Source organism: Gekko japonicus, unplaced genomic scaffold (genome assembly GCF_001447785.1).
Source record: "Gekko japonicus isolate JY-2015 unplaced genomic scaffold, Gekko_japonicus_V1.1 scaffold3541, whole genome shotgun sequence".
Lineage (NCBI taxonomy): Eukaryota > Metazoa > Chordata > Lepidosauria > Squamata > Gekkonidae > Gekko > Gekko japonicus.
The window spans coordinates 27,712-41,993 of record NW_015168764.1 but is presented as its reverse complement, the minus strand read 5'-3'; the positions used below and the strand labels follow the sequence as shown (position 1 = coordinate 41,993).

At 50.1% G+C, this 14,282-nt stretch overlaps 1 protein-coding gene across 1 annotated transcript in view; it reads right to left on the bottom strand.

Annotated features, from left to right (window-relative positions):
* The window catches only part of LAS1L (LAS1-like, ribosome biogenesis factor), a 56,329-nt gene extending 43,591 nt beyond the window's left edge, over positions 1 to 12,738 (bottom strand). Inside the window, exons 1-6 of the mRNA XM_015415661.1 lie at positions 12,633 to 12,738; positions 10,822 to 11,061; positions 6,633 to 6,758; positions 5,116 to 5,185; positions 4,789 to 4,870; positions 3,314 to 3,505 (exon numbers count right to left, since the gene is read on the bottom strand). Coding sequence (XP_015271147.1) covers positions 3,314 to 3,505; positions 4,789 to 4,870; positions 5,116 to 5,185; positions 6,633 to 6,758; positions 10,822 to 11,033 — 682 coding nt within the window. The 5' untranslated portion in view covers positions 11,034 to 11,061; positions 12,633 to 12,738. The remainder of the gene's footprint in view (positions 1 to 3,313; positions 3,506 to 4,788; positions 4,871 to 5,115; positions 5,186 to 6,632; positions 6,759 to 10,821; positions 11,062 to 12,632) is intronic.
* Positions 12,739 to 14,282: the final 1,544 nt, after the last annotated feature.

Genomic DNA, 14,282 nt, shown 5'->3' with positions numbered 1-14,282 from the left:
CTTTTTTTTTAGGACAACTTCTCCCCTTCCCCCCCCCCCATAGCTAGCAATCCCAAACAGTCCAGTGGCACCTTTAAGACCAAGGTTTATTTAGGTATAAGCTCTCCCTCCTCTGTGAGGGCAGATCTGCGCATCCCCACCCTCCCCATAGCTAGCAATCCAAAACAGTCCAGTGGAGCCTGAGTGGTGGGTGTTGCCTTCTGACACACTTCCGGTGGTGTCAGGGGGTGTGGCATATGCAAATAAGTTATGCTAATGAGTCATGCTAATGAGGTCCTGTACCTCTTTTTCTACTAAATGACCCCTGGTCTTATGGATCCAAGAAGCCTGACAGTGGCCTAAACGGCCCAGACTAACCCAAGCTTTTCAGATCTCAGAAGCGAAGCACTTTTTCTACTAAATGACCCCTGGTCTTATGGATCCAAGAAGCCTGACAGTGGCCTAACCGGCCCAGACTAACCCAAGCTTTTCAGATCTCAGAAGCGAAGCAGGGTCGGCCCTGGTTAGTACTTGGATGGGAGACCACCCAGGAAGTCCAAGGTTCGTATGCTCAGGCATGCAATGGCCAAGCCACCTCTGTATGTCTTCTGCCGTGACCGGGACGTAGGGTTGCCAGCAGGAACCTGGCATCCGGCCGGGGTTGGAAGCTCCATGTCCGGGAGTTTCACGTGCGCACACACCGCAATGACATCACCCGGAAGTGACATCATCGCGCCGGGCACACCATCAGACGCTCTAGCATTTGGCTTTAAAACTCTATGGTACCATAGAGTTTTAATGCCGAACTCTAGAGCGTCCCCCTGACAACGTGCCCGGAGTGGACGTCATCGCACCAGGCACGTCGGCCTGATTCCGGCACTTTGGGGGGCTTCTAGAGTGGGCAAACTCCCGCCCCCCTGGGGGATCTGGCAGCCCTGCCTGGATGGCCCAGGCTACCCCAATCTCATCAGACCCCAGAAGCGAAGCAGGACTGGACCTGGTCAGTACTTGGCTGGAAGACCACCAAGGAAGCCCGGGGTCACCACGCAGAGGCAGGCAAGCGCAAGTGACGTCTGAACATCTCTTGCCAGGGCAATCCCACTGAGGGGCTCAGTGCCTTTCACTCTGAAGCAGGATTTTTATCCATTTAGCGGCTGTCTTACTTTTACATGCAATTCATTTTAGAATTGTTCTAAGTAATTTTCAAATTATATTTCTAAAGGTATAGTTAAGTTATCCCAAGAGGCACTGCAGGACTGGTGGATGGTGGTGAACTGATGTTTTACCTTCCCCTACAGTACTGAGTCACTGCGATGGCTCAAGTGGTTAAGACGCTGAACTGCAGGCTGTGGAAGGTCAGTAGTTCAGCAGTTCGAGACCCAGGTGCCACAAGACGGAGTGAGCTCCCGTCTCTAGTTCCAGCTCCTGCCAACCTAGCAGTTCGAAAGCAAGAAATTGCAAGTACCACTTCGGTGGGAAGGTAACAGCGTTCCGTGTGCCTTGGTGTTTAGTCATGCCGGCCACATGACCACGGAAACGTCTTCCGATCCAAACATTGTGCTTAAACAGACCCCAACGTTGTCGTCATTAGATTTAGAAAACAACAACCACCAAGGTATCGGATGATGGTGTCATGACCCCAGGGGGGTCTCCACCTTCCGCCGCCGCCACCCTGGACTTATGGTCCCTTGAGAAGGCCCAGGGTACCCTCTCAAGCCCATCCAAAAGGTCCATTTTACAGCCGAGAAAACAGGAGCGTGATTGACCAAGGCAGAGAAACAGTGAAACAGGAAGGGTTTATTTTTACAGTCCTGGCCAAGGGGAAAACAAGACAAGACAAGGTGCTTTAACACACATAACAGCGTTGAAAAGGCAAAGTAAACAGAATCCTAACGCGACTCCCTCGCCACTTAACTACCGTAGTTCCTTCTTAAGGCGTTCCGTGCGCCGTCACTTCACTAGTTCCTTCTTAAGGCGTTCCGTGCGCCTTGGTGTTTAGTCATGCCGGCCACATGACCACGGAAACGTCTTCGGACAGCGCTGGCTCTTCGGCTTGGAAACAGAGATGAGCACCGCAACCCTAGAGTCGGACTCGACTGGCTTTCGAGCAAGGGAAACCTTTACCTTTTTTTTTTCTTAAGGCCTACAGCCTTCCTACCAGGCCTCTTTGCCTGCACACACACTCTGCTCTCAGTTGAGGAGTCCTTTCCTCTCAGACCAGCCTTTCCCCCTTCAGTGACTCCGTGAGAGGGAAAACCGCAGAGAGCCAGCAAGAATTGTCTCCTCACAACACACAGTTTATCACAGTCCCTTCAGTTTAGCTCTGTGAGAGGGAAGACCACCATTTTCCACAGCTCACAGCTAAACTAGAATCTCCTCACAGACTCTTTTAACTCCCATTGGCTATAGCCCGTTGCTAAGTCTTAGGAGGATTGTAGGCTGTCTGTTTTCACTGCCACGCAGGTCTCTCCTGGGACCAGGCCGCACCAGGCCCTGCTCCCAGTCCTGCACAGGCCATGACAGATGGGTCATTCCAGTTTCACGTCAAGAAGGATGAAACAGAATTAAAAATTGTTGGAGCTACGCTATAGAGCAGGGATCCCCAGGAAGCGCCACTGGAATTCTGAAACAGGGGGGGCGGTGCAACTCGAAAATGGCCACTGCAGAAGGTGGAGCCAACTACAAAAGGCCACGGAGCGAGACCTTGCATGGCTCTAACCCTAACTCCTCAACCTTTCAGGCAGAAGCTCTGCTTACGGGATGACCTTCAAAATGGACGTATCCTTTAAAAATATTTCCTCACGTACACACACAGTGATGTGGTGAAGATCCGTGACTGGGGGGCGGCAGCTGTTAGAGAAGCAACTTCTAAAAATTCCACACTGACACACAGACAATCAGATCAGAGCACGGAGGCAGGCACCAGTGCTCCCTCGAAGCGGTGGAGTCTTGTGAGCAAAAATTCTACTTTTTGAGCTGCCGGCATTAAAGTTGTGAGCGAGCGATTTGGCTACTGCATCAGTTAGTTTGCTCTGGAGCCCTCCTTCCTGAGCCAAGACAAAATGTGTGAGCCAGAGGCTAAAAAACTGTGAGCTAGCTCACACTAACTCAGCTTAGAGGAAACACTGGTGGGCACCACCACTGAGAAAGCACATGGAAGGAGGAGCTGCTAAGCCTACCCATTCACCTGGTGGCACCTTGAGAAGCTAGAAGGAAAAGACTGGCGGGAGAGTCTGGTGCACGTAAGCACGAAGTCAGACCTTAGGTTAATCTTAGGAAAGGCGTTGGCCAAAAAACACATCAGCGAAAAAGTAAGAGAGTACATTTCACTCACCCAAAAGCTCTTGGTGCTTCTGACGGACGTGCAGCTTCAGTTTATTGGGCTCCTCCGGGCTGCTGTCTGCCTCGGCATCGATATCAGTGGTGGGTGACTCCTCCTCCTCCTCCTCGCATTCTCCAGCAAGGTTATTGCCCAACTGACGGCTCCAGTACGTGCGTCGGAGCCATTCCAGGCCGGCAACACACCCTGCAGGCAGGAAGTGACGGCACTGGTTTAAACAGACCCCTGCTCACCCCTGGCCAACAGAAAGGGGGCCAAGACAAGTCTTAGAACTGCTTTCTACTCATTTGTTTATTGAAAATATTTATTAGCCGCCTTTTTTCCTTACGGAGCTCAAGGCAGCTTACAATATTCATAAAATACATAAAACCGGAATTTAAAATCACAATGCAGGACTGCTTTAATCAAACACAGTCCCAAACAGAACCATCTTCAACTGCCTCCTGAAGATGGAAAGTGAGGGGGCCAGGAGCACCTCCCTGGGCAGGCTGTTCAGTAATCGTGGGGCTGCCACCAAAAAGGCCATCCGTGCCTACCAGACAAGCTTCTTTGATTGACAGGCCAGTCAGGAGGGGCCTCCCTTGTGTGATCTTAATTCCCAGGCCGGAACCTATGGGAGAAGATGGTCCTACGGACCTTTTCTTAAATCACGTTTCTCAAGTTTCTTTGGAGAACAGATGGGCTTTTATTGCTATCTGTCTGCCTGTCTGGGCCAATTTTCCTCTTGTCAGTGGGTGTGGAATATCTGTGGGGAAATGTGGGCGGCGACGATCAGACGTGTGCTGTAGCATTGTCCTGTAAAGGAATGCTTAAGGAAGCTCTTCGGCTTTGAAACAGAGATGAGCACCGCAACCCTAGAGTCGGACTCGACTGGCTTTCAAGCAAGGAAAACCATTACCTTTACTTCAGCTGGTTCTAATGCCACAGCACCACCCAGTGGGAATCTCAAAAAACTGCATGCTGCAGCAAATTGAAGACAATCGAACAGAAAGCACTGCCGCAAGAGAAATAACTGTTTTTGAAAGCTGAAAGTGGCTTGATAACAAGCCTCATTTCTCAGGATGTTCGTGCTCTTTGCCACCCTGTTGATTTTCGGTTGGAAAAAAATGGAATGACTAAAGACTTGCGAAATCTAAGCATTAAGATATGCACGCATATGACAAATTTAGAGTCCAGTCAGGCACCTTTAAGACCAACAAAGGTTTACTCAAGGTATGAGCTTTCATGTGCCTGCACACAAAAGCACATACCTTGAATAAAGCTTCGTTGGTCTTGAAGGTGCCACTGGACTCTAAATTTGTTCTGTTGCTTCAGATCAACACGGCTGCCCACCTGGAAATATGCACACGGCAGGCAACGTACCTCGTATCAGAAATTCTCCAGTTGGAAAAAAAAAACTGCAAAATTATCTGCCTCCACCCCAAATAAAAATCCAGAAACTGGCAGCAGAAGACAGACACCGAACTTACCTTTCCGACAAGCACTCAGCTGGGGAAGGGTGCCGTGGGTCAGGTCATGACGAAGGTCCACCATCCAAACCGGGAGGCTCAACTTTGAGACGAAGCAAACGGAAACGAAGGTCACAGCGGAGAAACGTCCACCCCACACCCACGACTAGCTCAAAACCCCATGCAACTTGTGTATTATTTATTTGGAAAATATACGTAGGGTGCCTTGCTGGAGCCCTTCGCAAAGCAGCTCATCAGGCAAAAATACGACTGGTAAGCCAACTGTGCTAGATGCCGTCTGCGGCCCTGCAACGGGTGCAGTTTTTAAGATGCTGGAATTCCCTCTACCTCCTTAGCCAGCCGTCTCAGAGACACGGTGACCATTTTCTGCTTCCGTTCTGTGATGAGATTCACGAACCTGTGCATAATTAGAAGGAAAGGTGACCGTCACACATGCTGCGCTCAAGATTTCACAGATGTTATGTGCAAGAGCAATGTCTAACTATTGTAATTTCTAGGACACCTACAGATTCAAAAATTTTTAATCTACGGTCAAAGACCAGCCTAGATAAAATACTACCCCCAAAAAAAGGTTAAAATTTATATAGTAAAAAAAGTAACACAAATTAAAATAGACAATAATATAAATAGACAGTCATATAAATGGATGATATTGGTGTAGTGGTTATGTGCGCGGCCTGACTGGCCTCTAATCTGGGAGAACTGGGTTGGATTCCCCACTCCTCCACATGCAGCTGCTGGCGTGACCTTGGGTGAGCCATAAGTTTTTTTCAGAGCTGTTCTCTCAAGGGCTGTCCTCGAAAGAGCTCTCCCAGGCCCACCTGCCTCGCAGGGTGTCTGTTGTGGGGAGGGGAAGGGAAAAGGAGTTTGTAAGCCGTTCTGAGACTCCTTTGGGTAGTGAAGGGCGGGGTAGAAATCCAATCTCTTCTCCTATTTACATAAACCCCGATAATGAAAGCAACTGATGGATTTTATACGCTGTTGCACAAAATTTTGCAACTGAGGTTTTAGTTGTTGGATTTCCGTCTTCTAGGAGTAACCTAACGTATCCCAGGCTCGTTCTTCCGGGTATTCTATTGATCAGAGGAGTGGTGGTCTGGATGAGAGTATCTTGATAGAAGGGACAGCGTAGACGAGTGTGATCTACAGTCTCAATTTCTCCTTCACTGTCGGGGCAAGGCCTTTTCCCATAGAGAATTCTATTAAACCGCCCCTCTAAAACAGTCAGTAGGTACCATATGTGTGCTGAAAGAAAGCCACAAGGAGGGAAGCGGATGGAGGCCAGCTCTAGAATATCACAGATGAGTCTCAAAAGGGTATGGAAACCGAGGCGGGGCAAAGCCGAGTTTGTCCTGGCAAAAAATCCCAGCTGACCAAGATTTCAAAATTTTTTTGCGCCCCGACCAGAATGACCCAGGCTAGCCTGATCTCAGATCTCGGAAGCTAAGCAGAATCAGTCCTGGTTAATACTCGGATGGGACACCACTGAGGAAGTCCACGGTTGCCACGCAGAGACGGGCAGTGACCAAACGACCTCGGTGCGTCCCCACTTGCCTTGAAAACCCCATGGGGGGGTCCCCATAAGTTGGCTGTGACCTGACAGCACTTCCTGCCACCATAGCCCAAGTAGCCTTGGTGCCACAGAATCAGAAAGTCAGCAGAGGACATCTAGGGCCAGATGAACTCTGAACCTGCAAGAGATTCTACGGTTTTGGCTCCCAGAGGATGCTGCGTGGAAGCTACCACAGTGCAGCTCCTGTGAAAAGCGAAGCTCCACTGCCGGCTTGGCCCTCTTCTCCTGCAGTGCTCTCCCTCCCTCCCTCTCCCAGGCCCGCATCTCTCACCTCACAAGTGCCAGCCCATATGTGAGGACCAGTTCGTGGGACTTCAGACTACCGGAGGCATCCAGGATTTTACAGCGAATCAGATCCGCAGTGCATTCCACGGCTAACGGCATTCGGTGCCCGTACCTAAAATTACAAGGAAACCAACACAACAAGGTCAAGACAATCTCCTGACAGGGCCAAAGGCATACTTTTAAAGCCCTGCGCGGCTTGGAACTGGGGTATCTGAAGGACCAACCGGAGGCATCCAGGATTTTACAGCGAATCAGATCCGCAGTGCATTCCACGGCTAACGGCATTCGGTGCCCGTACCTAAAATTGCAAGGAATCCAACACAACAAGGTCAAGACAATCTACCTGACAGGGCCAAAGGCATACCTTCAAAGCCCTGCACGGCTCGGAACTGGGGTATCGGAAGGACCATGCGCACCTGCCCAGTCACGGGGAGTGGCCCTCCTGACTGTCCCACCAATTACGCAATGGATAAAATATCTGATGTTATGAGCTCTGTAAGCTCTTGGAGGACTGGCTACATTAGGGGTGTGTGGCCTAATATGCAAAGGAGTTCCTGCTACAAAAAGAGCCCTACTAACAGGGAATCAAACCTTCTATTAAAATGGTTTCCTTTCCTAGAATTTATATTTAACATTGACTCTGCTCAGTTCAAGGTTCCTCAAAAGTACTATGAAGTTTTTCATTACATATAAACTTACCTGAACAGAGTTTCTACATTTATTATTACCTTATCTAATTCTACTGTTGATAACTATTCTCACTGCATTTTGTTCTTTTTACTGTTTAAAAATAAAATAAAAACTTTTTTTTAAAAGATGCTCGTCTGGTGGGCTCGAGAGAGAGAGGGCCTTTTCGGTGGTAGCCCCATGATCACAGAACAACCTTCCCAGGGAGGTGCCCCCGGCCCCCTCCCTTTCGATCTTCAGGAGGCAGCTGACGACAAGTTTTATTCAGGACTGCATTTTATTGATTTAACTTTTATGGTTGGCAGTCCTAACTGGAGTTCTTAAATTGTGACTTCTTATGGGTTTGATCGTGGTTGTTTTTACTGTGTTCTTATAACATTTTATTTATACTGCAAGCTGCTTTGAGTTCTGCCAAGGAGAAGGGCGGCAAATAAATGTTTCAGAGAAACAAACTAAATATATTTACCTTCTAGAGCACAAGATTTCAAACTAGGCTCTCAGTGACCCCGGGTTCCTTGGGAAACTGTGAGGGGCTCCTTAAGGAGAAGATCGGCAACGACCGACAAGCATCCACGACGCCCACCCCAAGCGGACCTCATCCCAGAGATGTGGGACTGTGCATCGGGCCCGTAGCTACAGTGAGGCATTTCGGGGCCCGGCCCCCCGACTTCCATGCAGCCCCCAGGCCCCCCAACTCTCTGGGCCACCTAGAGGACTCCCCACCGCCGCCCGTTCCCCAAGCGCAGCTTGCTTCCTCACGTAGGCAAGCAGACTGCAAACGCTGCACAAGTGAGTTTTTAATTTTTTATGGGGGGGGCGTGCCCCCCCCCCCCCGATTTATTTGAAGCCCCCCCTGAATTACAACATCCTGGCTACGGGCCTGCTGTGGATTGCATTCTGGGCCATGTTCTTCGCTTCTTCAGGGAGATGAAGGGGCCAAAAGGCCTGATCAGCAACCAAGGAGGGCGGTGCCCCGGGACAGGCCCCAGAAATCTTTGCTGATTTCCCTGGTAGATGTTCTTAGAAGATGGGCAACTCAAGGGGTGTTTGAAAACTACTGTTCCAGAGATCTGCAGCACAAAACCAACACTTTGGAGGCAGATGAGAGATGGATTAGATGGGACAGAGCAAGACATGTGTGTGTGTGTGTGACAAATGGACAAAGAGATTTCAGAGCTCAGTTCACTTGACTGTATCCTATCAGGGAAATAGATGTAGAGATGTGAAGGCCTGGAAAAAAACTGGAAAAATTTTGGGGGAAAAAAGGTTTTTTCCTGAAGCCTTTTTTGTTTTTTTCCGAAAAATTGAAAAAAGAAAAGAAAAAAAATTGATTATGGAACGTTTTATTTTAACATGATGAATAAAATATTTTAAGACAAGGTGTTCAAATATTTTCCAAATCATTTCTAATGTTTGTAATAATTGTTTGGATACACTATATTTTTAATAGGCTAGTTGTGATAATTTCATGCCAAGTAAAAATGTCCATAGTCATATTTTATGTTCCTAAAGTAACGGAATGACTTTCAATCTAGAAAAGACAAAAGAAATGCTAATGTAACATTTTTTTTATTTTTCCGAAAATTTCCGGTTTAAAAAAAAAACAAAAACTGGAAAAAAAACGTGTTTTTTTTCTGAGCTTCAAAATTTCCGGAAATTTTATATCTCTAGATAGATGTCATGGGTCAGCCTGAATTAGCTGATGCTCAACCAGCTCATGATGCTAACACACCTGTCAGCGACTCCAAGGCAATAGAAGCAGGTCCTAGTCAGTGTTCCCTCTAAGCTGAGTTAGTGTGAGCTAGCTCACCGTTTTTTAGCCTCAATCGACCCAGACCCACGTGCACATAATCTCTCCAAGCAGGGTGCTCCTCAGCGTCTACCCACCAAAGAAAACCAGACGGAAAAGCATTTAGCCTAGCCAAAAGAAAAGCCCTCTGATATTTGAGGACAGTCTATAGAATAAAGTCCTTTACTCAGCACTAAATGCCCAAGGTGGCCTTCTATGTCTGATAAAGGAGGACAACCACAAAAGTAGCTGGGAAAGGTATCTAGATGCTAGACTTGAGTTACTGGACTTCCCTCCAACAGATTCTAATCTGGGAGAGCTGGGCTTGATTCCCCACGCCTCCACATGCAGCTGCTGGTGTGACCCTGGGTGAGTTACAAGTTCTTTCAGAGCTGTTCTCTCAAGGCAAGGTCTCAAAAGAGCTCTCTCAGACGCCCCTACCTCACAGGGTTGTCTGTTGTGGGGAGGGGAAGGGAAAGGAGATTGTAAGTTGCTCGGAGGCTGCGATCACACATGCCTTTAGATCCGACATAGGTGCGAATGCCTGACGGATCTAAAGGGAGCGATCAGACAGCAACATCTGGGAAGCGTCCCCCAGCTGTCGGCAACCCGTGCTGCTCCGCCACAGAAACGGAGTTAAAAGACACCGGGGAAAGTCCAGTAGTAAACGGGTTGCTGCAGGCCACGGACGGATTTTCCCGTCTGATCACTTAAGCACACTCTCCAGCCATCAGGATGGTCTGATCAGGCCATCCCGACTCGGTGCTGTTTTTCCCCCCACCCCTTCACAGTATGTGTATCATCGCATTCTCCATAGGGGGCCCTCAGTGTGAAGGTGCAGTTCCTCATTTATACGCATAGGAAACAAAAGGCCACAAAACCCCTGACTCACCCGCAGTTGCGTCTCATCACACAGATAAAAGGAAGTACTTCTTCACCCAAAGAGTGATTAACACATGGAATTCACTGCCACAGGAGGTGGTGGCAGCTACAAGCATGGACGGCTTCAAGAGGAAATTAGATAAGCATATGGAGCAGAGGTCCATTGGTGGCTATTAGCCACAAGGCATAGATAGGAACACTCAGTCTGGGGCAAGTGATGCTCTGTATTCTTGGTGCTGGGGGGGCAACAGTGGGAGGGCTTCTAGTGTCCTGGCCCCACTGCTGGACCTCCTGATGGCACCTGGTATTTTTGGCCACTGTGTGACACAGAGTAATGGACTAGATGGGCCACTGGCCTGATCCAACATTGGCTTCTCTTATGTTCTTATGTTCTTACAGTGACGGGCTGCGCCCACAGCTACAAAGGGAGGTGTGATCTTGCAACTGTGTGTCAAATTCCTCTGGAGGGAATAACCTTACTTCCCCTCCACTTCAACTGGCGCATGTGACCGCCAATGTTCCCTCTAAGCTGTGGAGTCCCATGAGCCAAAATCCTACTTTGTGAGCTACTGGCATTAAAGTTGTGAGCAGGTGATTTGGCTACTGCATCAATTAGTTGGCTCTGGAGCCATCCTTCCTGAGTTAAGACAAAAATGCGTGAGCCGGAGGCAAAAAAACTGTGAGCTAGCTCATACTAACTCAGCTTAGAGGGAACACTAGTGACCGCAGCCTGAGACTCCTTCGGGTAGTGAAGGGCAGGGATAAATCCAGTCTCTTCTCTTCTCGCACTCCCAACCTTCCCCACATGCCTCCTCACCTGCTCTTCCATGCAGACACCCGGTCCAGCGCATCCTCCTGCATCTGGCAGTCCCCGCAATACAGCCCCACCATCACCTGGTCCCACTCAGCCTTGCTCTGCCAGGCCACCACACTCCGTGGCCTCTTGCGTGTCGGGGTCGCAGCCGCAGGCCCTTGCTTCTGGGCAGTGCCGCCCTGGCCACTGGCCATGCTGCCGCCAGACTCTTCCATAGCCTTCCAGACTTCAGCTCTACCACATCTAAGGTTTAAAATAAAATGGAAATGAGTACCCCAAACAAGCTCGGTCTCCCCCACCCAGAAAGCCAATGCTTCTTCACCCAGACCTCCCGGAACTGTAACTCTTGCCCAAGTAATGAATCACGTCATCCCACATCTCAGAAGTCCATCTCTTTAGTTCTCTATCCTCTTCTCAGAGCAAGACTCTGTCCTCAAAAGCAAGTGCTGGGTATTATTAAGGGCATCCAAAAGGGGAGATAAATACGGCCCACAAGGCACTGGGAAGCACTCCAACACAACCCCCAATTGAGACAAATGGGAGCTAACAGCAGGGTAGGGTGCAGCTGCCAGGCAGTTCAAAGAAGCTTGCTTCTGGGGAGTTTGCGCCCCATGTTATTTGGTGCATGGGAGAGGAGAGGATTTGGATTTGCTACTTCAGCTCTCCTTGCTGGTCTCAGAGACTTGAGGCTCTTATTCACTCACTCACACACACACCCCACCAACTCCCCCCAAATCGAGAATGAGTCCCATGCCCCACTCCTTTCTCTCCCAAGGATCAGTGCCGTTAGAGCTGCACATTTAAACACAGTCTTTTGTGAGCAAATCCCAATGAGCCCTTTCAAAGTAAACAGAGACAGGATCGTGCCTGGAAGGTTGCAGTCCTGAGCAGATCAGTTAACGTCCAGGAGAAATGCAGCTTACTTTGGAGTAAAGACAGGCCGGGATCTGTTGTGAGAGCCTCACTATGGCCCTCCTTGCACATCTAGACTGGCCTCTCCTGCATGAGTATCTGTTGTAATCTGTAAACGGGCTCTCTGGAGGCAAGGGCAGCTTTGGAAGCTGGAGGGCGTTACGTCTCGCTGAGGACCTCCCCTACGCTCCCCAGGCTGCACCCCCAAAACTCCAGGAATTCCCTCAGCCAGAGTTGGCAACCCTGCTTGTGCAGAATGTTCCATTGCAAACTCCTCAGGGCAGGAGTTTCGCCTCTTTTTTACACGTTACTCTGTGTTACTGGCTCAAGTGGTTAAGACGCTGAACTGCAGGGTGTGGGGGTAGTTCAGCAGTTCAAGACCCGGGTTGCCGCATGACGGAGTGAGCTCCCGTCTCTAGTTCCAGCTCCTGCCAACCTAGCAGTTTGAAAGCAAGAAATTGCAAGTAGATAAATAGGTACCACTTCGGTGGGAAGGTAACAGTGTTCCGTGCACCTTGGTGTTTAGTCATGCCGGCCACATGACCACGGAAACGTCTTCGGACAGCGCTGGCTCTTCGGCTTGGAAACGGAGATGAGCACCGCAACCCTAGAGTCGGACTCGACTGGCTTTCGAGCAAGGGAACCTTTACCTTTACTGCAAAACAGTGAAGATCCGAGAGCTGCGATCAGAAGGGCGGTGGCCTTAATACACGGGTGTCCGCCTGCTCCCTCCCAATGGGGAGACCGAAGCCGTGCCCAAGGACGCCACGACCACGATAGCAACGGCGCGGGAGCCCTCCCGCTTCCTCCCCCGCCGCCATCACACGGCACCCCCCAGGTCCCCCCCCCATGGGGGGCGGGCCACCCCTCCTCATCCTCGCACCCACCCACCCCGGTCCAACCTGGCCCCCGAGGCAAGCGGCTCCGCAGACCGGCCGGAATCAACGCGACCCCGCGTAGGGGAACAGACGGCAGGAGGAGCAGCCAATCAGACGAGAAAGACGAGACGGAGGCACGCCGGGAAAGAGAGGAGAAGGATCCGATTGGCCCACCACAGACGCTTCGAAACCGGAAGCGGAAGCGGTTACGGGGGGCGGGGCGCAAAGCGATTGGATTGGCAGTGGCGGTGGTGCAGGTGCTGATCCGAGGGTGTCGAGCGGGAGGTAGAGGGCGTTGTAGGCAACGGTCACTTCAGGTTGCCGTTCGCAGCCGACTCGCGTCCCTGCAGTTTTCTGTATAGATCTCTCTCTGTGTGTAGAACAAATGAGTCGAGCACCTTTAAGACAAGGTTTATCCAATGCAAGGGATGAGCTTTGGTGCGCAAGGCACACTTTTTCAAATACACTGGAAGGGCAGATGAGGTTCTAAACTTTACAGACAGGGACTTAACAGCAAATTGATATGTAGCGTGATGATACTTAAGTGATGCAACGTGAAAAACTAAATAACCAGTTAGGGTTATAAGGTCAACAGCTGTAAAGCAATAAATATGTCACAATAGCAGATAAATGTCTAAAGGTGTTTTTTCTAATTGTGGATCTATTTCTGCTTGTGTATATAGGTGGTGTGCTGTGGTTGCTCAAGTGGTTAAGACGCTGAACTGCAGGCTGTGGAAGGTCAGTAGTTTAGCAGTTCGAGACTCGAGTGTGCCGCATGACAGAGTGAGCTCCCGTCTCTAGTTCCAGCTCCTGCCAACCTAGCAGTTCAAAAGCAAGAAATTGCAAGTAGATAAATAGGTACCACTTTGGTGGGAAGGTAACAGCGTTCCGTGCACCTTGGTGTTTAGTCATGCCGGCCATATGACCACGGAAACGTCTTCGGAACATCTTCAGACAGCGCTGGCTCTTCGGCTTTGAAACGGAGATGAGCACCACAACCCTAGAGTCGGGCTCAACTGGCTTTTGCGCAAGGGAACCTTTACCTTTACCTTTTATATAGGCACACCCACATGCATCTATAAAGAAAAAGATGACAGTCATTTCCCAGCATAGCCCTTATTGGCTAGAGTTGCCAGCTCGGGGGTAGGGAATACCTGGAGATTTTTTGGGGGGGGGTGGAGCTAGGGCGGGGTTTGGGGAGGGGAGGGGCTTCAATGGGGTATGTTGCCCCAGAGTCCACTCCACAAAGCAGCCATTTCTGCAGGGGAAACTATCTTGGTTGTCTGGAGATCAATAGGAACAGTGGGAGCTCTCCGGGTGCTGCATGGAGGTTGGCAACACCTCTTGTTCCTTCTGGTTACAAATTTAACCCCCCAGTACAAAGAATTTCACCACGAAGATGCCAAGGCCTAGATTGACTCAGCTGCGAACTCATAGACAAGTGCAGCCGCTGAGCAAGGTTTCGTGGGCTTTCTAAACCTCTGCAGCCAAGGTTGCCAGCTCCAGGTTGGGGAAGCCCTGGAGGTGGAGCCTGGGGAGGGCAGGGCTTGGGGGAAAGAGAGACCTCAGTGAGGTGCGATGCCTAGGGTTGCCAGGTCTGGGTTGAAAAATACCTGGAGACTTTGGGGGTGGATCTGGGAGAGGGCGGGCTTTGGGGAGGGGAGGGGCCTCAGC